At 40.8% G+C, this 23,510-nt stretch overlaps 1 protein-coding gene across 2 annotated transcripts in view; it reads right to left on the reverse strand.

Annotated features, from left to right (window-relative positions):
• The window catches only part of znf385b (zinc finger protein 385B), a 325,574-nt gene extending 310,280 nt beyond the window's left edge, over positions 1-15,294 (reverse strand). The window contains exon 1 of one of the 2 annotated variants that reach the window (XM_068035530.1): positions 15,074-15,294. Coding sequence is in view for 1 of the 2 variants with exons in the window: in XM_068035527.1 (XP_067891628.1) it covers positions 1,206-1,230 (25 nt within the window). In the remaining variant the exon portion in view is untranslated. Of the gene's footprint in view, positions 1-1,205; positions 1,544-15,073 lie in introns of those variants that run through there. The other variant, XM_068035527.1, reaches the window with a different exon arrangement.
• Positions 15,295-23,510: the final 8,216 nt, after the last annotated feature.

A 23,510-nucleotide genomic window follows, 5' to 3' on the forward strand; every position in this document is an offset into this window, starting at 1 on the left:
CTATAAGATACCAAATCATGGTTGTAATTAACCCTGCTGAAAACTGATAGAAGATCAGCAGCTGTTTGTCTAATAAAGGAAAAGGTAAAACAAACAAGTGTATTCGGGTATTTCTCTATTTTAGCTCTGAGGTCAAAGGATGCTATAGCTGCTATTTTGTTGTGTGCAAGATGGAAACTAGCTAACAGATACCTAGCAGAAAGACAATGAGTGTAATAGTATTATTGAGCTTCGGTGCATTCAACCTGGAAGTTACATCTATTATTACAGGAAACTGCCTGGGTTATTTCAGACGATTCCAAGCATCATTTAACAGTTCACAAGACAGCATATGGTTATTCAGAAATGGGGGGGAAAAACTGTTCATAAAAATATTCAAACTTTAAAAAACATTGGCATGTATTTTCTTCAAACAGACGTTATATCTTTATTTCATATTTAGTCAAAAATTCAGAAGTGTTTTGTTTTAAATCCATTGCAAAATGCATTATAAATAACTTGTCAGAAGCTTCAACTTATCCTAAAAGTATGTACACATACAAAAGGGCACACTACATTTTCAGCCTTTTAGTGCTACAAGATATCAGCATCAAAATAAAAATAGCATGAGCAAGGTTAAAAAAATTCTGCTGTGTTTTTATTTAGAATTGAGTCTGCATTGCTCTGTACACTTTTCTACTTTATAAGATTTAATAAAAATGTGCAGAAAAACAAGTCTGAAGATGAACGATAACACATTATGTCTTAATTGCAAAAGCTGCACATACATTTTCAATCATCAAAGGGTACAAAAATCCTGAAAGATAAACAATTAAGAAGCTTGGGGAACTTTATCACATCAATACAAATCATGTACCAAAAGATTGTGCCAACACAAAATTCACTACATCAACATGATTTCAAGGACATCATCAGGAAGGTGATTGCACCACTCAATTATAGGACTGTAAATAATGGACAGTTTGCATAATTAAGCAATTTTTTTGGTAAGCATTAAAAAAATAAATATCAGACTATGCACAACACCCTTATAAGCAACACTGAATGGCGTTATGCTTCAGTATTTACTGACTTCAAATATTTTCCCATTACAACTGCGTTGGCAAAGAATGGATTAAAAAGAGGAACTGAGCTTTACACATCAGTTTCCAGATTATCCATTTGTTGATTATATATCAAAGAAAAATAAATAACATGGTACTCACCTCTGTTGAGAAATCCACTCCACATGATGAATGCAACCTAAGTTGACAATTGTGCTGTTAAAACTCCTTGATTTCTTATTTGATGATCCGTGTTACCATGTTAGAAATCAGGCGCGTTTTTGTTTTGATCAGGACAGCCTCAGATTTCCCTGGTTGCAGGTTTAAGTCGCTGGTCTTTTAAAATCCTGTATACATCTGCTCCACTTAAGGAAATGGACATTGAGTCATTTTGTAAGCAAGCGAACTAATTTCAGTTCATTAGCAATGGACTGCTGCATGGCAAGGGTATGCATGTCTCGTAAGAAATCCAAGCAGCAGAACATGTAGAAACAGGCAAAGAAAGTCCCCATTGGCAGTGAGGATAATCACTTGCAGTAACATATTCAAAGACCACAATGTTGCAATTACTGGTTTCTCAGCATGGCCAGATCCAAGCTACACAGGCGAAGATTCATCCATGAACATTGTGTTAATGCTAAAAATAGCACTTCCCCTCTCAATGATAAACAGCGGAGACAGGAGGAAATCAGTGTTCTATGTTTCTATAATTTAACTGGCACTCTGGCAATGAAGGGTTGACAAATCCAAAGCTGATGAGTTATTATCGTGAGGGGTGCAGAAAATCAGAATAATTGCCTTTTCTCAGAGAGAGCAAACCAACAACTGATATCATTCAAAATGACAGTTCAGAAAAAGCACATAGAAACAGAAGGCTTGTTGACATAAGTACAAGTTATGAAATACAGTTTAATAGGCAGGCATCTCGGATGCATGCTTTTGCCCTAGGTGTTAACTAGTATTCACTGAACCAGATGTAATGTGATGAGTAATGAACTTTGCTTCAATCTAGTTGATATCACAGATTCCTTTGTGCCACTCTTTAAAGGGAAATGTATTTGATTTAAACACCATTGAAAATATTTCAATGCTTAAATAAAATGAACCCTCAAGTATTCTGAATTGCACATTACTATTCTATGTAGAAATCACAGTCGCACTGAAATTAAATTTAAAACTTTTGTGGGGGATTACATACCTTCACTTTGTAATATGTTCCGAGTAGGAAGGCATTCATTACCACGTTTTTCAGTGTATACATGCTTCTTCAAATATGCAGAATTTCATATTTATGGATACTAGTTTTATTTCTGGCAATACTTAATATCAATAATTCATCTTTTTAAAAAGCTGCATCAGCCTTCAAAAACAAAAGGATGCTGGAAATGCACAGCAGTTTGTTGCTGACCTGAAGGAGAACATAACAATTTGGGGCTAACTGCAAGTCCCGGAGGGTTCCCTCCAAAATAATAACGTATCATTTATTTCAAGTGCTCTTTGATATTACCCATTTTTATTTCAGGCTTCCAACATTTGAAGTTTTTTTAAATCATAATGGGAGAAGATTTCTCTGGAAAATATATGTAATAAAATTATAAGCCCATTTATATAGTATACTGGTTTATGTTTTCATAGGAACATAGGAGCAGGAGTAGGCCATTCAGCCCATCGAGCCTGCCCCGCCATTCAACACGATCATAGCTGATCATCCACTTCAAAGCCGTTTCCCTCACTATCCTTATATCCCCTTCTGTCATTTGTATTTAGAAATCTGTCAATCTCTGTTTTAAACATACTCAATGCCTGAACTTCCACAGCCCTCAGTGGTAGAGAATTCCAAAGATTCACAACCCTCTGAGTAAACAAATTTCTGCTCATCTCTGTCCTAAGTGGTTTCCCCCTTATTTTGAAATTGTGTCCCCTGGTTCTAGACTCCCCAACCAGGAGAAACATCTTACCTGCATCTACCCTGTATATCCCTTTAAGTATTTTGTAGGTTTCAATGAGATCACCTCCCATTCTTCGAAACTCTAGAGAATACAGGCCCAGTTTCCCCAATCTGTCTTCATAGGACAGTCCCGCCACCCCAGGAACAAGTGTGGTGAACCTTCGTTGCACTTCTTCTACGGCAATAATATCCTTCCTAAGGTAAGGGGCCCAAACCTGCACAGAGTACACCAAGTATGGTCTAACGAAGGTTCTATACAATGGAAACAAGACTTCACTACTCCTGTACTCAAATCCTCTTGCAATCAAGGCTGACATGCCATTAGCCTTCTTAATTGCTTGCTGCACCTGCATGTTAGCCTTCAGCAACTTATTGACAAGGACACCCAAGTCCCTTTGTACATCTACACTTTCTAATTTCTTACCATTTATGAAATACCCTGCACATCTATTCCCCCTACCAAAGTGGATAGCCTCACATTTTTCCACATTATATTCCATCTGCCACGTTCTTGGCCACTCACTAAGTTTGTCCAAATACCCTTGAAGCCGCTTTGCAGCTTCCTCAACACACATCCCCACCTAGTTTTGTGTCATCCACGAACTTGGAAATACTACATTTGGTCCCCACATCCAAATCATTGATATATATAGCTAACAGCTGGGGCCCAAGCACTGATTCCTGCGGTACCCAACTAGTCACAGCCTGCCAATGCAAGAATAACACATTTATTCCTACTCTCTGCCTGTTAACCAATCCCTAATCGATGCCAGTATATTACTTCCTAACCCATGTGCTTTAATTTTGCTCAACAACCTCCTGTGGGGACTTTATCAAAAGCCTTCTGAAAATCCAAGTATACCACGTCCATCGGTTCCCCTTTATCAATTCTGTTCATAATATCCTCAAAAAACTCCAACCGGTTCGTCAAACATCACTTCCCATTCATAAATCCATGTGCATTTCATTGCACATTTTAAAATTCATACCTATAATTATCAATTATCACAATTACAAACTGCGCATGCGTATTTATTTTGAGACAAAATGATCATAAATGGCAAATAGAAAGTGACTCATTTACTATTTTATACCTATTCAGGATAATCAATTGTACAAACAATTGCAACTAAGAAATTGTGGTTACTATAACCTATATTATAGTTACGAGCTCATATCCCTAACTTGCAAGCACTACATTAACATTTGATTTTTTTTTTCATTCACATATGCAAGATTAATACTGCACTTTTATTCTAACACAGTATATGCTGTACCCACTACTACTACTGAAACAATGCCCTACTCTCAAGTAAGAACAGTCACACAGCAGGTGTATCTCACTACCAAGTAATTTTGCTTTAAACAGATGCTGAGATAATGCACAAAATGCCTGACATTATTGGAACAAGTAGTGTAACAACAACTTGTATTTATATAGTGCCTTTAACATAATAAAACATTGCAAGGCACTTCACAGGAGTTATAAAGCAAAGTTATAATATCAAAGCATTGCTTAAACAGGAGCCAGTGTAGGTCAACGATGACAGGGGTGATGAGTGAACAGGGTTTGGTGCAAGCGAGAATACCGTCAGCAGAGTTTTGGGGATGACCTCAGGTTTATGGAGGGTACAGTATGGGAGGCCGGCCAGGAGTACATTAGAATACTCAAATCTAGAGGGAACAAAGGCATGGATGAGGATTTCAGCATCAGAACAGCTCAGGTGGGGTGGAGTTGGCTTTCCAATACGTAATTGGAAGAAATTTCTGCTCTTCGGTACTGGATGGCGGACAAGCAGTCTGACGATTTAAATACAGCGAAGGGGTCATGAAAGGTGATGGCAAGACCGAGCTGGGTGTCATCAGAGTACATGCAGAAACTGACATGTTTTGGATGATATTGCCGAGGGGCAGCAAGTAAATGAGAAATCGGAGAGGGCCAAGGATAGATCCTTCGGGGTCACCAAAGGTAACTGTGTGGGAGTGGAAAGAGAAGCCATTGATGACAATTCCCTGGTTGCGATTTGATAGATATGAACGAAACTAGGCAAGTGCAGACCCACCCAGCTGATGATGGTGGAAAGGTATTGGAGGAGAATGGCATGAGAATCTATATTAAAGGTGGCAAACAGGTCATGAAGAATGAGAAGGGATAGTTTACCTTTGCCACAGCCACATAGGATGTCAATTGTGACTTTGCTAAGAGCCATGTCGATACCATGGAAGAGGTGGAAACCTGATGGGAGGGAATCAAACTGTTCAACAGCATTATCATCCTGGGGGTTAACCACTGACCAGACACTTAACTAGACCAGTCATATAAATACTGTGGCTACAACAGCAAGTCAGAGACTGGGAATTCTGTGATGGGCAGCTCACCTCATGACTCCCCAAAGCCTGTACACCGTCTACAATGCACAAACCATGAGTATGAAAGAATACTCTCCACTTGCCTGGGTGAATAAAGTCCAACAATACTCAAGAAGCTCGACACCATCGAAGACAAAGCAGCCCACTTGAAGGCACCCAGTCTACCACTTTAAGCATTCACTCCCTCCACCACCAGCACACAGCGGCTACCATCTACAAACTGCACTGCAGCAACCCGCCAAGGCTCCTTCAAATGCACCTTCCAAACTCGCAACCTCTACCACCGAGAAGGACAAGGGTAGACAAATGGGAAACCCACCACGTGCAAGTTCCCCTTCAAGTCACACACCATCCTGACCTGGAACTATAATCACTACTCCTTCACGGTTGCTGCATCAAAATCCTGGAACTTCCTCCCCAACAGCACAATGGGTGTATGTACACCACATGGACTGCAGCAGCTCACCACCACCTTCTCAATAGCAATTTGGGATGGGCAATAAAGTTGGCCTTGCCAGTAATGCTCACATCCCATGAACGAATAAAAAAAAATAATGAAAGGTTTTGATAGACACAGAATGTTTCTACTGTGGAGAAAACGAGAGGTCATCAATATAAGGTAGTCACCAAGAAATCAAATTGAAAATTCAGAAGAAACCTCTTTACCCAGAGAGTGGTGCGAATGTGGAACATGATACCAAAGGGCATGGTTGATATGAATAGTATAGATGGACTTAAGGGGAGGTTAAATCAGCATATGAGGAAGAACGGCATACAAGGATATGTTGACAGAATTAGTTGAGGAAGGTTGGGAGGAGGTACGAGTGGACCATAAATGCCAGCATGAATTGCTTGGGCCAAACGGACTGTTTCTATGTTGTATATCGGGATTGTCCAATATACGGCCCACAGGCCAGAACCAACCTACCAAAGGTTTCTAAAATAAAAGCAAAATACTGCCAGACCTGCTGAGTGATTCCAGCATTTCTTGTTTTTGTACCAAAGGTTTCTATCTGGCCTGCCAATCCATTCGAGACTCGTTATATATTCACAATGCGATTCAGGAACAAAACTTGAAACCAATGCGATTTAGCACTGCCTGACAAAATCATAAACAATGGTCAATCAATGAATCCCCAGGAATTACAGGTATCTGGGAAATATGTCAACTTCACGACTCTCCCTTAGTTCAAACAAATTAATGCTTTCTCATGGCGTCACCCTGACAGGAAAATCTACTCTGATTACCAAATGTGAACACAAGTCTGATTTGAAGCTGGAATTCTCAACGAAACCAACTGTTTCACTCTCCACCTCTACAGTTGCAGACAAGGCCACCTATGATAGAGTCAGATAGCCCAGTTGAGAATCATGGGCACAATAAGGACATATGTCTTGCAACCACAATAGAAAAGGGATTAGCGCCTGATGACCTGAAGAACCAGACAATGGAAGGAGATGGGCTCAAGTACTATATAAATCTAAGGATTGAAGAGGTGTGAGTGTTTCCATTTTTTTTGTTAAATTTTGAGAATGTGTGTTTCAAAACTGAAAAGGATTCAATAGATGCTGGACCAATTTTTTTTTTTTTTAAAAAGATCACCAGAAGATTTGGACTGAGTTTGAACTGTAAGGAGCCTTACGTCAGTGGTAGGGAAACTATTAGAGAGGATTCTTCGGGACATGATTTACTCCCATTTGGAAACAAACAAACTTATTAGCGAGAGACAGCATGGTTTTGTGAAGGGGGGGGGGTCGTGTCTTACTAATTTGATTGAGTTTTTTGAGGAAGTGACCAAGATGATTGATGAGGGAAGGGCGGTGGATGTTGTCTATATGGACTTTAGTAAAGCCTTTGACAAGGTCCCGCATAGCAGACTGGTGCAAAAGGTGAAGTCACACGGGATCAGAGGTGAGCTGGCAAGCTGGATACAGAACTGGCTCAGTCACAGAAGACAGAGGGTAACAGTGGATGTGTGTTTTTCTGAATGGAGGGATATGACTAGTGGTGTTCCACAGGGATCAGTGCTGGGACCTTTGCTGTTTGTAGTTATATATAAATGATTTGGAGGAAAATGTAGCTGGTCTGATTAGTAAGTTTGCGGACGACACAAAGGTTGGTGGAGTTGCGGATAATGATGAGGATTGTCAGAGGATACAGCAGGATATAGATCGGTTGGAGACTTGGGCAGAGAAATGGCAGGTGGAGTTCAATCCGGACAAATGTGAGGTAATGCATTTTGGAAGGTCTAATGTAGGTGGGAGGTATACAGTAAATGGCAGAACCCTTAGGAGTATTGACAGGCAGAGAGATCTGGGCGTACAGGTCCACAGGTCACTGAAAGTGGCAACACAGGTGGATAAGGTAGTCAAGAAGGCATACGGCATGCTTGCCTTCATCGGTCGGGGCATAGAGTATAAAAATTGGCAAGTCATGTTGCAGCTGTACAGAACCTTAGTTAGGCCACACTTAGAATATTGTGTGCAATTCTGGTCGCCACACTACCAGAAGGACGTGGAGGCTTTGGAGAGGGTACAGAGGAGGTTTACCAGGATGTTGCCTGCTCTGGAAGGCAATAGCTATGAGGAGAGGTTGGAAAAACTCGGATTGTTTTCACTGGAACGACGGAGGTGAAGGGGCGACATGATAGAGGTTTACAAAGTTATGAGAGGCATGAACAGAGTGGATAGTCAGAAGCTTTTTCCCAGGGTGGAAGAGTCAGTTATTAGGGGACATAGGTTTAAGGTGCGAGGGGCAAAGTTTAGAGGGGATGTGCGAGGCAAGTTTTTTTACACAGAGGGTGGTGAGTGCCTGGAACTTGCTGCCAGGGAAGGTGGTGGAAGCAGATACGATAGCGACATTTAAGAGACATCTTGACAAATGTATGAATAGGAAGGGAATAGAGGGATATGGGCCCCAGAAGTGCAGAAGGTGTTGGTTTCGGCAGGCATCAAGATCGGCGCAGGCTTGGAGGGCCGAATGGCCTGTTCCTGTGCTGTACTGTTCTTTGTTCTTTGTAAACAGTTATTGGAAGGCACCTGTTTTCAAATAACCTGTCAGGGGTTGTTTTTGACTTGAAGAGACGTTTACAAAAAAGTGACAAGCCAAAATATATAGACATCAGAAGACTTGACTTCTCGCAAGTTTTGGTTTCAATTTGAATTCTTCAAGTCAGTTGTTCCTTGCCTGCCAGAGAAGACAGCACATCACCCTGTATTTACAGTGCTTCAGATTCCTATTTCCTCCTGTATTTGAAGAAACCCTGCATGTTGAAGGAACCTTTGCTTCAAATGTGTGGGAATTGAAACCTTTGTTGCTGCATTCCTGCTGGAAGACCTATACGGAGCCTCTGTAGCTGCATCTCTTGGAAAGCATACCCAAACTGATCTTCAACATCGTCTGGGAAAAACTGTTTAAGATCCCATCGACACGCATTTGGGACACCAAACCAAAACAAAGGACATCTTTCCATACCCTCTTTTCAGCCTAAGTGTTTTTTTTTATTCCTTCGATTCCTTTGCAACAGCTGTAAACAAAAATCCCTTTTATTTTTTCCCAGTTAACTGGTTGCGTGTGTGCATGTGAGAGAGAATATGAGAGAGAGAGAGAGAGGGGGCTAGGATAAATAAGGGGCTTTAATATTTCAATTTGTGTTTATGTTTTACTTCATTATTGGTTAGGACTTGGTTTATAATAAACTATTGATTTTGTTGTTTATTAAAGAAATCTGGTTGGTGCGTTGCATTCGGGGGCAAAATAGAGTATATGGGTTGACCATATCGTTAAGTGGGAAAATTTAAATATATGTTGTGACCTGTGGAGAAGTGGGACTGAATTAACTGTGCACTCCTCCCGCCTTGGTGCTAACGCCTTTCTGAAATTGATCAGCAGGAAATAGGTGATTGTGTCGTTTGTGGAAGACCTTTTTTTAAAAAGGGAAGATCAAGAATGAGGACATAAGTTGCCAATCAGAATTAAAGGTTTGAAGCATTGCCAAATTTGGAGATGAGATGGCCAAGCCAGCAGAAAGAAATGTAAAAATGAACATGGAGATTGGGGTGCGTTACTGCTCCTGAAGGCAGTCAAGGAAGATGGTAGAGCTTGGTCAACTCCACTAAGAGACCTACGAACACCCTCGGCAGACCAACCAAGGGGTGATTCTAAGTATTAAGTTAGGAAATTAAGTTAGGAATGAGTGTTTAACCTATTTTAGCCTCTAGCAGGACAGGGTCCTGGGTCACCTAATTGTAGTTGCAACTGTAACTTGTGATTGTGGAGTGTAACCCTTCTCTAAGGATTGTGGGTAAATCAATAGAACAATTGAGAGTTTAGAAGAAACTTGTCTCACCTGTTATTCTGTTCAAGTCACACATTTTAAATTCTGGTGTCACGGACTCGAGTGTATATTTGTGGGGGGGGGGGGGGGGGGGTTGATCTTTGAGTGAGCAAGAGAATTCCCTACACATGGACAAAATGGCTGAGCTCCAGAGGTGACAGTGATTGTCCTTGACATCAAGGCAGAATTTGACCGAGTATAGCATCAAGGAGCCCTAGCAAAACTGGAGTCAACGCAAATCGGGGGGAAACTCTCCAAGGGCTGGAGTCATACTTAGTACAAAGGAAGATGGTTGTGGTTGTTGGAAGTCCATCATCTCAGTCCCAGGACATCACTGCTGAAGTTCCTCAGGGCAGTGTCCTAGGCCCAACCATCTTCAGCTGCTTCATCAGTGATCTTCCCTCCATTGTAATGTCAGAAGTAGAGATGTTCGCTGATGACTGTACAATGTTCAGTACCATTCGCGAACCCTCAGATACTGAAGCAGCCCATGTCCAGATGCAGCAAACCCAGACAACATCCAGGCTTGGGCTGTTAAGTGGCAAGTAACATTCACGCCACACAAGTGCCAGCAATAACTATCTCAAACAAGAGAGAATCTAACCATCTCCTCTTGATGTTCAATGGCATTCGCAATTACCACTGAATTCCCCACTATTAACAACCTGGGGGTTACCACTAACCAGAAACTGAACTGGATGAGCCACATAAATACTGTGACTACAAAAGCAGGTCAGAGGCGGGGAATTCTGCGACAAGTAACTCACCTCCTGTCTTCCCAATGCCTGTCCACCATCTACAAAACACAAGTCAGGAGTGTGATGGAATACTGTCCACTTGCCTGGATGGGTGTAGCTCCAACACTCAAGAAGCTTGACAACATACAGGACAAAGCAGCCCGCTTGATTGGCACCCCATCACCCACCTCCAACATTCATTCCCTTCACCACCGATGCATAGTGGCAGTAGTCTGAAATATCTACAAAATGCACTGCAGCAACTCACCAAGGCTCCTTGGACAGCACCTTCCAAACCCGCGACCTCTACCACCTAGAAGGACAAGGGCAGCAGATACATGGGAACACCACCATGTGCAAATTCCCCTCCAAGCCACACACCATCCTGACTTGGAACTATATCACCATTCTTTCACTGTTGCTGGGTCAAAATCCTCAAACTCCCTTCCAAACAACACTGTTGGTGTACCTTCACCCCAAGGACTGCAGCAAGAAGGCACCTCACCACCACCTTCTCAAGGGCAATTAGGGATGGGCAATAAATGTTGGCCTAAATGTTGAAAAAAAACCCAATCTGGCAGCCAATACTTCCTGTTACAAAACATAACCTATTTGGAAGTGACTTTTTGACAGCTGACTTATCTGTTTTGTCTTACTTTGGGGTGAGAAAGATTTACAAACACGGCAGAATTCACGCTCCATATAGTTGTACAATCATTCAAGCTCTTTGAGAAGTAAAAGCAGGAAATGATGGAAATGCACAGTATCCCATTTGGACTATGTAAAGAGGGAGGACAGATTGATGCAATCAAACCTCTATCAGACCCATTTTGTGCACAGATGCTTTGACCTCTATACTGATAGGATTTAAGATCAGAGATGGTGCAAGTGAGGAGAGGGGCAAACGTAATACCTAGAATGTAAAATACAATGAGCAACTTCAGCAGGTAACTCTTCGCTCTGTTTCTCTAGAATGGCGTGCTATATTTTGTTATTTATATTTAAAAATTTTCCATATTCTGCTCCCTTGTCCACTTGGTTTATTGGCTGGGTTCTGCTACTCGTGTTCACCTAATACAGTGGAATATATAGAAAGGTGAATAAAATGAATTCCTGAAGAAAGTGTGGGAGTGATGCCTGAGAGTCTTCATGGTGTAGTTGAATTGTGGATCAGCTCCTGGCGATGAAGTCTCTTTATCAATCTGTCAGTCCACTAAAAAGCTGTGGAATATATCTTGGGAAAGTCTGTGCGCATTTTTCTCATCACCTTTATCTATCACAAGAGAATCCATGAGCTCCAGGAATTTATATTTCCTCTGTTACAGTTTATAATGGTTGGTCACAAGCTGTCAGTGAGCGAACATTTTTAATGCAACCTCCCACCCCCTCCCCAACTTTGCTCTAGTGATACACAACTAGAAAAGTCCACAGCACAGTGGCCTTTTTGGCAATGGTATTTGCACCAGCTACTAATCTAACCTCTCTGCTATAGATCTGTCTGCATCTGTTCTACTTCAGAAATTTATTAGCGAATATTCTCCTCGTGGCACACTACATGCTCCAACAACAGTACGTAATGGCATTTCTTCAAACCCTCTCCAAATCTCTATGCTAGAATTTAAAACTGGCAATCCCCCATCACTGACTCCTCAATTAGAGAAGATAGTGTTTCCTTATTCATCTTACAAAACGATCATCATAATTTTCTACAAATCTCTATTAAATTCCCTCTTCTGCTCCAGTGGAAACAGTGCCACACTATCCCAAATCTCTGCTGATAAATATTGATTCACATCCACCATCATCCTGGTGAAGTTGTTCACAGATCCATTTGGAACTGATGCCACGGATGCTCATGACATGTTCTAACTGGATCTAATTGAGATCCAAAATGAGAGTGACATGAAGAGAGCTTTCACAGAGCATTACCTTCTGACATTTTATAGTCAATATGTTCTCTCAGTATTTTATCCATTTTAATTAATAGCAAGATAAATTTCTAATGCTTTGATCTTTCCGAAATCTGCTACGTAGGACAAAAATTGTAACGTGGCCCCTCACGCAAAAAGGTTGGACACCCCTGCTGCATATTCTATGTAATTCCAACAGACCATATTTAATTTGCACCATCATGGGCTCAGATTTATTTAACCTCTGAAAAGATGTGCTTCAATACTGGTAAATCTTGCAAGAAGTGACAACTCTGAAATTCTGGAGTACATTAATGAATTTGGCACCTACATTTCAGAACTGAAAAAGATTTTCCACATTTCCCACAATACTGGAGCTTAGTGCTCCATAGAACATCTGCATTTGTACACCTAAAACAACTTTCATGAATTAGAAATTGAATGATACGAAATTAAATTGGCGGGAAAATGGAGTTGGCGTAAAAGTTCAACTATGATCTGATTGAATGGCGAAGCAAGTTTGAGGGGCAGTATGGTCTGCTCCTGCTCCTATTTCTTATGTTGTTATGCAAAGTACTGTGGAATCAGTGAAACAAGTAGAGGACAGAAATTTGGGGAATCATCTTCCAAGTCAGTACTAGCTGCAAGGAGCCTCGCCCATTGATCTCTACAATGAAAAAAATAATTCGGCTGAACTAATATAATCAGATAATAGATAATAAATCCTTGTGAAATATTTGAAAGTTTGGAATTTATGATTGGTGGCACACCGGAAGCAGCCTAGTTTTTAAGCCTATTTTCTCCACTCTCATCTCCTGAAGCAACTTATTGCAGGGGTAGAGTTCTATGGGCACCCGCACCCTCGAACTTCATCTAAATAGTTGTTACCACCTGTGAACCTTGACAGTGAGTGGTGGAAGACAACTCGCAGATGGGGTGGGGAGCGTCACAACTGAAATGAATCTTGCCCTCACCCAATGTCCACACATGTGCAATTCTAGGAGGGTGTCTTGTCTACTCAAGATTGAATACTACCACCATATTGGGGGACACCCTTTGCGTATCTCTCCTCCATTCCCAGAGAGGACACAGGCCTGTTGTGCAGTCGATGATCTTGCTCCTCTGGCCTTTCTCTATCAGATTGGTCAGAGTTTCTCTGAACTTTCCATTTTCAACTTTGTAAGCTCAAAAATTCTATCCCACATAGTCTCCCTGCTCCATATATACCCATTATTTAAATGAACATATGAATTAGGAACAGGAGTAGGCCATTTGGCCCCTTTGAGCCTGCTCTGTCAAGGAATAAGATCAAGGCTGATCCAATAGTGGTCTCAACTCAACTTTCCCACCTACCCCTAATAATCATTGTTAGTCAAGAATTTATCTACCTCTAGCTTAAAGATGTTCAATGACCCTGCCCCCACTGTTCTCTGGGGAAGAGAGTTCCAAATACTCACAACCCTCAGAGAAAAAATTTCTCACCTCCGTCTTAAATGGGCAACACCTCATTTTTAAACGGTGTCCCCTAGTTCTAGTCTCTCCCACAAAGGGAAACATCCTTTCAGCATCCGCCCTGTCAAGTCCCCTCAGGATCTTGTACGCTTCAATAAGATCACCTCTCATTCTTCCAAACTACCATGGATACAGACCCAACTTGTCCAACCTTTCTTCACAAGGTAACTCTCCCATCCCAGGTCTGAGTCAAGTGAACCTTCTCTGAACTGCCTGTAATGCATTTACATCCTTGCTTAAATAATGAGGTCAAAACTGTATACAGTACTCCAGATGTGGTCTCACCAATACCCTAAGCAACTGTAGCAAAAAAGCCCTACTGTTATATCCCAATCCCCTTGCAATAAATGGCAACATTCCATTTGCCTTCCTGATCACTTGCTGTATCTGCATACCAACTTTTTGTGATTCATGAACCAGGACACCCAGATCCCTCTGTATCTCAAAGTTTTTTTTATTTCCAAAATATACTGTAAAATCTGTAAAAAAAAACATTACCAAACAGTTTCAAACAGCACCAAGTCAAAAAATACAAAGTGCAAAGGAGATCAGTTTCCTTCAATACAATCATGAGTTGCCTCACAACCCTTCCATTTCATGTCATATACATTTTTACATTTTACAGCAAATGAAAATTTTCCCGATACAGTTCGAGGGGTTTTCCATGGATCCAGCCCCTCCGTTCAGCTTGGTGGGGGGGATGAGGGCTTTTTTTAAATTTCCAAAATATGCTTTATTCATAAAAATCTGTAAAAAAAATACATTACCAAACAGTTTCAAACAGCACCAAGTCAAAATTTTACAATCTCTTTCCATTTAAATAATATGCTGCTTGACGATTCTTCCTGCCAAAGTGGCTAAGTTCATATTTTCCCACATTATACTCCAGTTGCCACTACCTCCTGACCTTGAAGCTGTTGATCCCTTTCCCCTCAGTATTTCCTACAGCATGCTTCATAATCACCTTCCTTGGTGCAACTCTTGACAGTTTCTGAAACGTTCTATTGTGATACTCCTTTAACTTCTGGGTCTTGTGGTTATTAACATATTCATGTGGGAGGAAATCTGATGTAGGCCATTGAAAGATAAATAAATTCTGCATTAAACGCTGCAACTGCAAATGTTTCGCAAGTACTGAATGAAGATACTGCAGTAATATAATGTAATACTGACTTTTTACACATATCGAACAAAGCATCAATGTAAAATCACTTACATCGCTTCACAATCCATCCGATAGGTTGCAGGTTTTGAGCATTAATGCTTACTTCAGTTTGAAAATTGTCACATATTGGTTAAGACTTTAATGGTAATGGTAACGAAAGCAGGAGTGCAAAACAGATATCTTCAGTGAAATGGATCGTCTTCTAGTCATGTGACTAAATCGGCGTTTTAGTTGAACAGCTGTTTGTTGCTATGTTACATTCACATTTAAATATATCACAGTTCTGAAAGCACTGAAAAATATCCTTACCAAAAGTACAGTTATCCATATAGTAGTGACATTTATAACAGACTGAATATAAAGCCTGCAGTCATTTACTACAACAAATGTACTTTAAAAAAACTTTTTCGACCACAAAAATGATAAGATCTTTGCATCTGCTTATATCCCACAAAGACCTCAGTTGGATACACAAATTCCCCAGTGGCAAAATGTAATCACATGCAGTAAAAAAAGTAAAAAAAGACAGTCGGATCAATATGTTTGGCAAGCAAGCCTAAACACATTAACAGATCAAATGCTTAGACTGCCACCTGCTGAATAACAGAAGTTAAGAGCGTTTACCATTTATTGCAGTTAATACGACAGTTAGACTTGCCTCTCACCAATAGCATATCAATTTGCTTATTAATGTGGAAATCCAAAGTGACTGAACTTGTACAAAAGGTATGTTTCATGCTATAATAGAGCCTTGAAGAATGTTATACTTAAGTAATTGTTAAAGTATCTCAGTCACAACTACACTGAAAATGCAAGCTTATTTAAACTTTCATTTTTACACTTAAGTGCCCACAACCCAATTGACACCGCACTACCAGAACTGCTCTATCCTTTGAGTACGTTCTTAGTTTTGCCTTAGTTGTTTCTTTCTAACATTTGAAAACCCTCTGTTTCTCACTTTGCATCCTTGTATCATTATACCTGCTACCTTGTGCGTTCTTATTTTGTTTTATATTATGCCCATATTTCCCTTTTTTGTTAGTTTCTGAAAACTTAACGTACATGTAGTTCTGATTGGAAAATGGATATGGTGCCAAGAGGATTTTGTCATTATGTCTAATTTACATAAATGGCTGAGAAACTTCTGGTAAATGCCAGTTATGAACCCAAGACATATCTCTCTGCTGTATTGAAATTAGCATAGACCTGGTCTTGAAATTAACTCTGATTGCAAGAAATTGTTGCCCAAGTATGCCACCTGTCAATCTCAAAAGCAGAAAATATCACACTAATAAACCACATTATACAGGCTATAGCAGTGTGTTCTGTATTTATATGAAATTAAAATAACACACAAAAACAAATTAGTGCAATACTTATACAAGAGAACTGGAATGGGTCAGTAAGGTGACTTGGAATGCAACAGTTCCTTTTGGGGAATCAACTGGATTGCCTCAGCCACTGGTAGATAGTCTGCAGTCACAAAACATACCCTTCAGGATACAATGTTACTATTACAACCAGGTGAGAAAGGTGTCTTGGGGTCCCTCTCAGCCTTCACCTGGTCTTACCGTAACAGGGTTTAATTTTAAACACACCGTGTTTTTAAGCTCTCCCTTGGTGAATCCTTGTTCACCGCTTTCCAATTATAAGGCAAGGAAACCTGCACAAACAGGCTTTCTTAGGTTTCAAGAAAAAAAGTTGAAATTTATTAAACTTAAACTCTAATTTGGTTGACGCCTACGGATATACGACACGCCCACACTAGCATGCATACATGATACACACATGCAAATAGAGACAGAAAAGAACGGAAGAAAAATAAAGTGGAAAAGTTTGAGGCAAGAGTTTTTGTTATGGTCCTTCGAGCTCACTGTAGAGTCCTTGATTGTAGGTAGATCTTCTTAAACCTTGTTCACTGTAGGAGACTTTTCACTCTTGGGGTTCATGTGTCTTCACTGGATTCAGAGGCTTATAAGAAAGAGATGGGAGCAGGCAGACAGGAGAGGCTCTGGCGAGCCAGCCTGGAGAAATCTTCTCAGTCCAGGAGCATTCTGCTTTCTGCCCAAACTGTTTGCACAAATTCAAAAAACTCTGGTTGCCCAGCAGGTTAGTCATGTGACTAGCTGGTTTGCCCATGTCCATTTGTGTATTCTGTCATCTTAGCAGTCAACCTGGAATGCAAACTCCCCCACCTTCAACGTCTGATCAAAAGTCCATTGTGGGTTGAGTGTGTCAGGGAATGGCTGCTTTGTCCTTCCAAACACTGTCTGTTAATATGCAAATATCTTTTCCAGCCACGGCTGATCTGTTTAACAAGTCCTTTCTTCACTCCAGTAACAGTTTAAAATCAATGTTCATGACAAAATTAATGTGCCTCATTCTTGGCAGGGGGGGCCTAGCATGACAGCTACAAACAGAATACTTGAGCTTCCAGGCTGTCATTGAAACTCTAACAATTCAAAACCATGTTAACTAAAGGCAGACATTTTCTGTTACAATTGTTGAGACTAGCCTTTGGATGTGTCAAACTATATTTAAATTACACTATTTTGGATAAATTCAAATTTTTAAAATATAAAGTTTAAGTGCATCTGAATTTAAAATCTTTTAGAAATGATAATCCGGGACAAAATTAACAGTCACTTGGACACGTGTAGACTAATTAAGGAAAGCGAGAACTGATGTGAAGATAAATTGTGCTTAACTAACCTGATTGAATTTTTTGATGAAGTAACAGAGAGGGTTGATGAGGGTAATGCAGTTAATGTGGTGTGCATGGACTTCTTAAAGGAGTCTGATGAAGTGCACACAACAGCCTTGTTGGCAAAGTTGAAGCCAATGGAATAAAAGAGACAGTAGCAGCAGGCATACAAAGTTGGTTGAGTGACAGGAAACAGAGGAGTGGTGAAAGGTTGTTTATGGGGCTGGTGGAAAGTATACAGTCACGTTCCCCAGCGATCAGGACTAGAACCACTGCTTTTCGTGATCTATATTAATGACCAAGACCTGGGTGTACAGGGCACAAGTTCAAAATTTGCCAATTGTTAAATTCCAGAAAGCTTGTTGAAGGATGATGCTAGAGGCAATATTTACTCAGTGTTACATTTCTTGGTGAGTGTACAGAGTAAAAGGATTACAAACATGTAGTGCCTTACTCAAAACCTCAACCAGTCTCAGTAATTGTCTCCTTTTATGTGCTCAAGACCGACCCCAATTAACACCCTCCACCGACATATAATTAAACAATTGATACACAATTAACACAGATGACAAATAAGGAAGAAGTATTGTGAAGCGTGAAGAGGATAGTGACGGACTTCAAGGAGGACATAAACGGGGTGGCCAAATGGGCGAACACATGGCAGATGAAATATAATGTCAAGAAGCGTGAAGTGATATATTTTCGTGGGAAGAACGAGAAGAGGCAATGTAAACGAAAGGGTATACAATTCTAAAGGGGTGCAGGAACAGAGACCTGGAGTATATGTGCACAAATCATTGAAGGTGGCAGGGCAGGTTGAGAAAGTGGTTAAAAAGGCATATCGGATCCTGGGCTTTATAAATAGAGGCAGAGAGTACAAAAGCAAGGAAGTTATGAAGAAGCTTTATAAAACACTGGTTTGGCCTCAACTGGAGTATTGTATCCAGTTCTGGGCACCACATTTTAAGGATGTAAAGTCTTTACAGAGGGTGCAGAAAAAATGCATGAGAATAGTTCCAGGGATGAGGAGTTTCAGTTGCATGGATAGATTGGAGAAGCTGGGGCTATTCTCCTTGAAGAAGGATGAGAGAAGATTTGATAGAGGTGTTCAAAATCATGAGGGAAGATGGAGAGAAACTGTTCCCATTGGCAGAAATGTGGAGAACCAAAGGGCACTGATATCAGGTGAATGGCAAAAGAACCAACAGCGACATAAGGAAAAATGTTTTTATGCAGTGAGTGGGGTTAAGATCTGGAATGCACTGCCTGACAGTGTGGTAGGGGCAGATTCAATCATGGCTTTTAAAAGGGAATTGGATAAGTGTCTGAAGAGAAAAAATTTGCGGGGCTACAGGAAAGGGGTTGGGAGTGGGACTAGCTGATTTGCTCTTTAAGAGAATCGGCACGGACACAGTAGGTTGAATGACAACTTCCTGTGCTGTAACCATTCCATGATTCTATGAAGATGTGAGTTTAAATCATCAATTGCAATGTAAATTAGTGCATTAATCATTCACAAATCCTGCAACTTAAGTCAAGGATGCTACCAAAGCTGATAGTTCATGGATGCAATGCATACAAGATTTAAAAAAAAGGAAAAAGAGGGACGTCCTCCACATACTCCAACTTCAATGTAGACATTTGTCGGTTATACTGTGGTTATCTTCAAACGCTCTTTATTACCATTTTCCTTGTGTGATGTATACGTATTCCTAGTATAAAGCTAGAACTTGCTCAGTGTTATATCCATTCTCCTTCTGTGAAAATGCTACAAGAGCGAACCTGTGTGTCAGGACAGTACTTCTGTTGTTGATTATGCTAAATTCTTAGATCTCAGCAAAATCAAAACTCAAAATAGTCAAAGGTGGAAGAGAAACAAAACAGCAAAAATCAGTTCAGAAAGCAAATGGACCAAAATAATGGAGGAAATGAAGAGAAAAAACAATCTAAGAAAGATTGAAATCAAAATGTTCATAAAAAAAGTGATAAGGGCATAAATTAAAGAAACAGGTGCCAGCCAAAAGCCTTGCACTTAGGGTCAACATCACCAAAAAGTACGATAAACACTGATTTCCTATCAATATTCAAAAAAATCCTGGTATATCCTTTTAAAATATTACTTTTGAAGTCTGAATTATGTCCTTGGATTTGCCACACTGTAAAACCTAGGACAGGCACACATCTCATTTAGTAAATGACCACAGCAGCACTACAACCATTGGTGATCCTTATACAAGGCTTCAAAATTTATGCCAGGTATGCTGAATCTCAGTTCTGCATCAGTTCTAAACTTCCACACAACACTTCTGAGTATGAAATGCTGAGCCAGTCAACACCTTTGGTTCAAATGACAGCCCTGTATAAGAATATTTAAACACAACGCTGGCATCACTTGCTGAACAAGGAGCTTATATCAAGCTGTAAGAAAGCCCCATGACAAATTCTCCCAAGTTTCAGGGTGAAATAGCTTAGACACTTATTTTTATGACAGCTATCTCCAGCTGCCCAAGTAAAAAAACCTGCAAATTCTGAAGTAAAAAAAGAAAATACACAGCAGATTCACAGGCAACTGAAAAGAAAAAAAAACAGTTCAACATTTTGAACGTAAACCCTTCATCATAACTCAGCAATGGAATTTCCTTCTAGCTGCTGTGGCAGGGAATCTTGGGCAGTACAGGCATTCCTACCACCCATTTCCCCTGCTCCCCCCACCCACCAGCCTCTCACGATTCCAGTTGATTTCTCAGGGTCAGGGTAGTTGTTATAATTTGACCAGAAGACAGGGCCATTGACGCCACTGCCGGTTCACCAACCAATGTCAAATAGTTTTAACCAAAATTGTGTTGAAGAAATATTAATACATACAAATTATTTTTGCAAATGATTGAAGTGGCTGTGAATAGTAGTAATCCTTGATATACTTTTATTTATCACATTTCTGCATGGTGCTACTTCACAGCGAAGTCAGCATTGGGTCACCAAAATTGGCTCTTGCATTGTCACACAGAGACATTTACTGCTGTGCTCACTAGTCTTTTATAATGCAGCCTGCAGATGGCATCGCTGTTCCTCAAATAAAGAAATTCACTTGCATTCCATGTAAACCGTACTGCAGTTCAGGAGCTAAAGTAATTAATGAAGAATGACTGGAGATTGCTTGCAGCCACTGAGGGAATAGGAGATTGCTTTTTCTTTAAAAAAGGTATAGAGACGACAGTCTAATCCTCAAACATTATTCCAGTGAATACTATATTGTGAACGATTTAGGCTTTTTCATGTGCTACTGTGCCTGAGATTTTGATACAAAGTTGCCTCAATTGAGGCCTAATGTTTAGAAGGGAGGGAGGAAAGGGGAAGAAAGCCCTTAAGGATAGCTGACATGAGAAATGGAAACATTTACAGTCCTGTACAAGGGCTGCTTTTCCAAGCTTTAAGCAAACTACTTGTTCAATATCTGGCCATGTTGCTGCACCCAAAGTATTTGGTTTTCAGTTTTTTCATGTTTTTTGATAAATCCCCACATCTATTCTTATTTGTTTCTTAAAACCTGAAAAGGTTAACACGCTTACTTGGGATTCTGAACATTTTAAAATTTTCAAAATATGACACCAATAACAGCTTTTTCTCATGATGTCTAGTTTCCATATAAGTTAAACAACAAAAACAAAAGCAACAATGTTGTGTAAAATGTTTGCTAACTTTTGCTTAAAACTGAATTTTCCACCATTTTCTTGATTAACATTGAGGAAGATGATTTTACACCTTTACATCATTGAATTTGCTCTGAAAAGAGCAGTTCCTCCTTTGAAAAAGGAGCTCTAAGAAGAATTGGCAGGCCTGGACATTTCGGGCAGCGTACTCTGCCTGTCATCTGGAGGAATAACTTGAACAGGTTTATGTGTGGTGGAAAATGGGAATGTGGGCGGGATCTTAGCACTGATAGGTCATTACATGTTCTTGCTGCTATTACAAAGAACAAAGAACAATACAGCACAGGAAGAGGCCATTCGGCCCTCCAAGCCTGGGCCGATCTTGATGCCCGCCTAGACTAAAACCTTCTGCACTTCCAGGGACCGTATCCCTCTATTCCCATCCTATTCATGTATTTGTCAAGATGCCTCTTAAACGTCGCTATCGTATCTGCTTCCACCACCTCCCCCGGCAGCATGCTCCAGGCACTCATCACCCTCTGTGTAAAGAACTTGCCTCGCACATCCCCTCTAAACTTTGCCCCTCTCACCTTAAACCTATGTCCCCTAGTAACTGACTCTTCCACCCTGGGAAAAAGCTTCTGACTATCCACTCTGTCCATTCCACTCATAACTTTGTAAACCTCTATCATGTCGCCCCTCCACCTCCGTCGTTCCAGTGAAAACAATCCGAGTTATCCAACCTCTCCTCATAGCTAATGCCCTCCAGACAAGGCAACATCCTGGTAAACCTCTTCTGTACCCTCTCCAAAGCCTCCACGTCCTTCTGGTAGTGTGGTGACCAGAATTGCACGCAATATTCTAAGTGTGGCCTAACTAAAGTTCTGTACAGCTGCAACATGACTTGCCAATTTTTATACTCTATGCCCCGACCGATGAAGGCAAGTATGCCGTATGCCTTCTTGACTACCTTATCCACCTGCGTTGCCACTTTCAGTGACCTGTGGACCTGTATGCTCAGATTTCTCTGCCTGTCAATTCTCCTAAGGGTTCTGCCATTTACTGTATACTTCCCACCTGCATTATTTTTTTTTTATTCGAGATACAGCACTGAAACAGGCCCTTCGGCCCACCAAGTCTGTGCCGACCATCAACCACCCATTTATACTAATCCTACACTAATTCCATATTCCTACCACATCCCCAGCTGTCCCTATATTTCCCTACCACCTACCTATACTAGGGGCAATTGCTAATGGCCAATTTACCTATCAACCTGCAAGTCTTTGGCTTGAGGGAGGAAACCGGAGCACCCGGAGGAAACCCACGCAGACACAGGGAGAACTTGCAAACTCCACACAGGCAGTACCCAGAATTGAACCCGGGTCGCTGGAGCTGTGAGGCTGCGGTGCTAACCACTGCGCCACTGTGCCTTCCAAAATGCATTACCTCACATTAGTTGGTTAATTGTGTTCCGTGATAGGTTGGTACATGCTATTGTTCTTGCTGCTGATTGGTCAGCTATTGTGTCTTGTGCTAAGTTGATGCACACTATTGCTCTTGTCGGCATATGTTGGCTGCAGAACAGGTGGTGATATGTTTCTTGAGTAGCGATAGCCAGCCATCATGGATGATGCAGGTCACCGTCTTGGAGGATGTTGTGGTGTTGATAGATCTCCATAACATCCCTGATGCATTTTGTATGTCAGTGCATAATGGATGAGATGAGTTTGGAATTGGATCATCCGATGCGATGGTTATTGAGATGAGTGGGCTCGATGAAAACTGATTTGTCCCATTCACTATGTTTGAAGCAGACTTAGTTCATTTTTGATTTTGGCTCAAGATAATTTCTGGGATGGCAGGATTACCCTACGAGGAAAGATTAAATAGACAGGGCCTTTATTCCCTGGAGTTTAAAAGAATGAGGTGTGCTCTCATTCAAACATACAAATTTCTTACAGGGCTCGACAGGGCAGATGCAGGAAGGATGTTTTCCCTGGCTAGGGAGTCTAGAACTTGGGGGCACCGTCTCAGAATAAGAGGAAAGCCATTTAGGACTGCGATGAGGAGGAATTTCTTCACTCATCAGAGGGTGGTGAATCTTTGGAATTCTCTGCCCCAGAGGGCTGTG

The sequence above is a fragment of the Heterodontus francisci genome, chromosome 7 (assembly GCF_036365525.1).
Source record: "Heterodontus francisci isolate sHetFra1 chromosome 7, sHetFra1.hap1, whole genome shotgun sequence".
In the NCBI taxonomy this organism is placed as follows: domain Eukaryota; kingdom Metazoa; phylum Chordata; class Chondrichthyes; order Heterodontiformes; family Heterodontidae; genus Heterodontus; species Heterodontus francisci.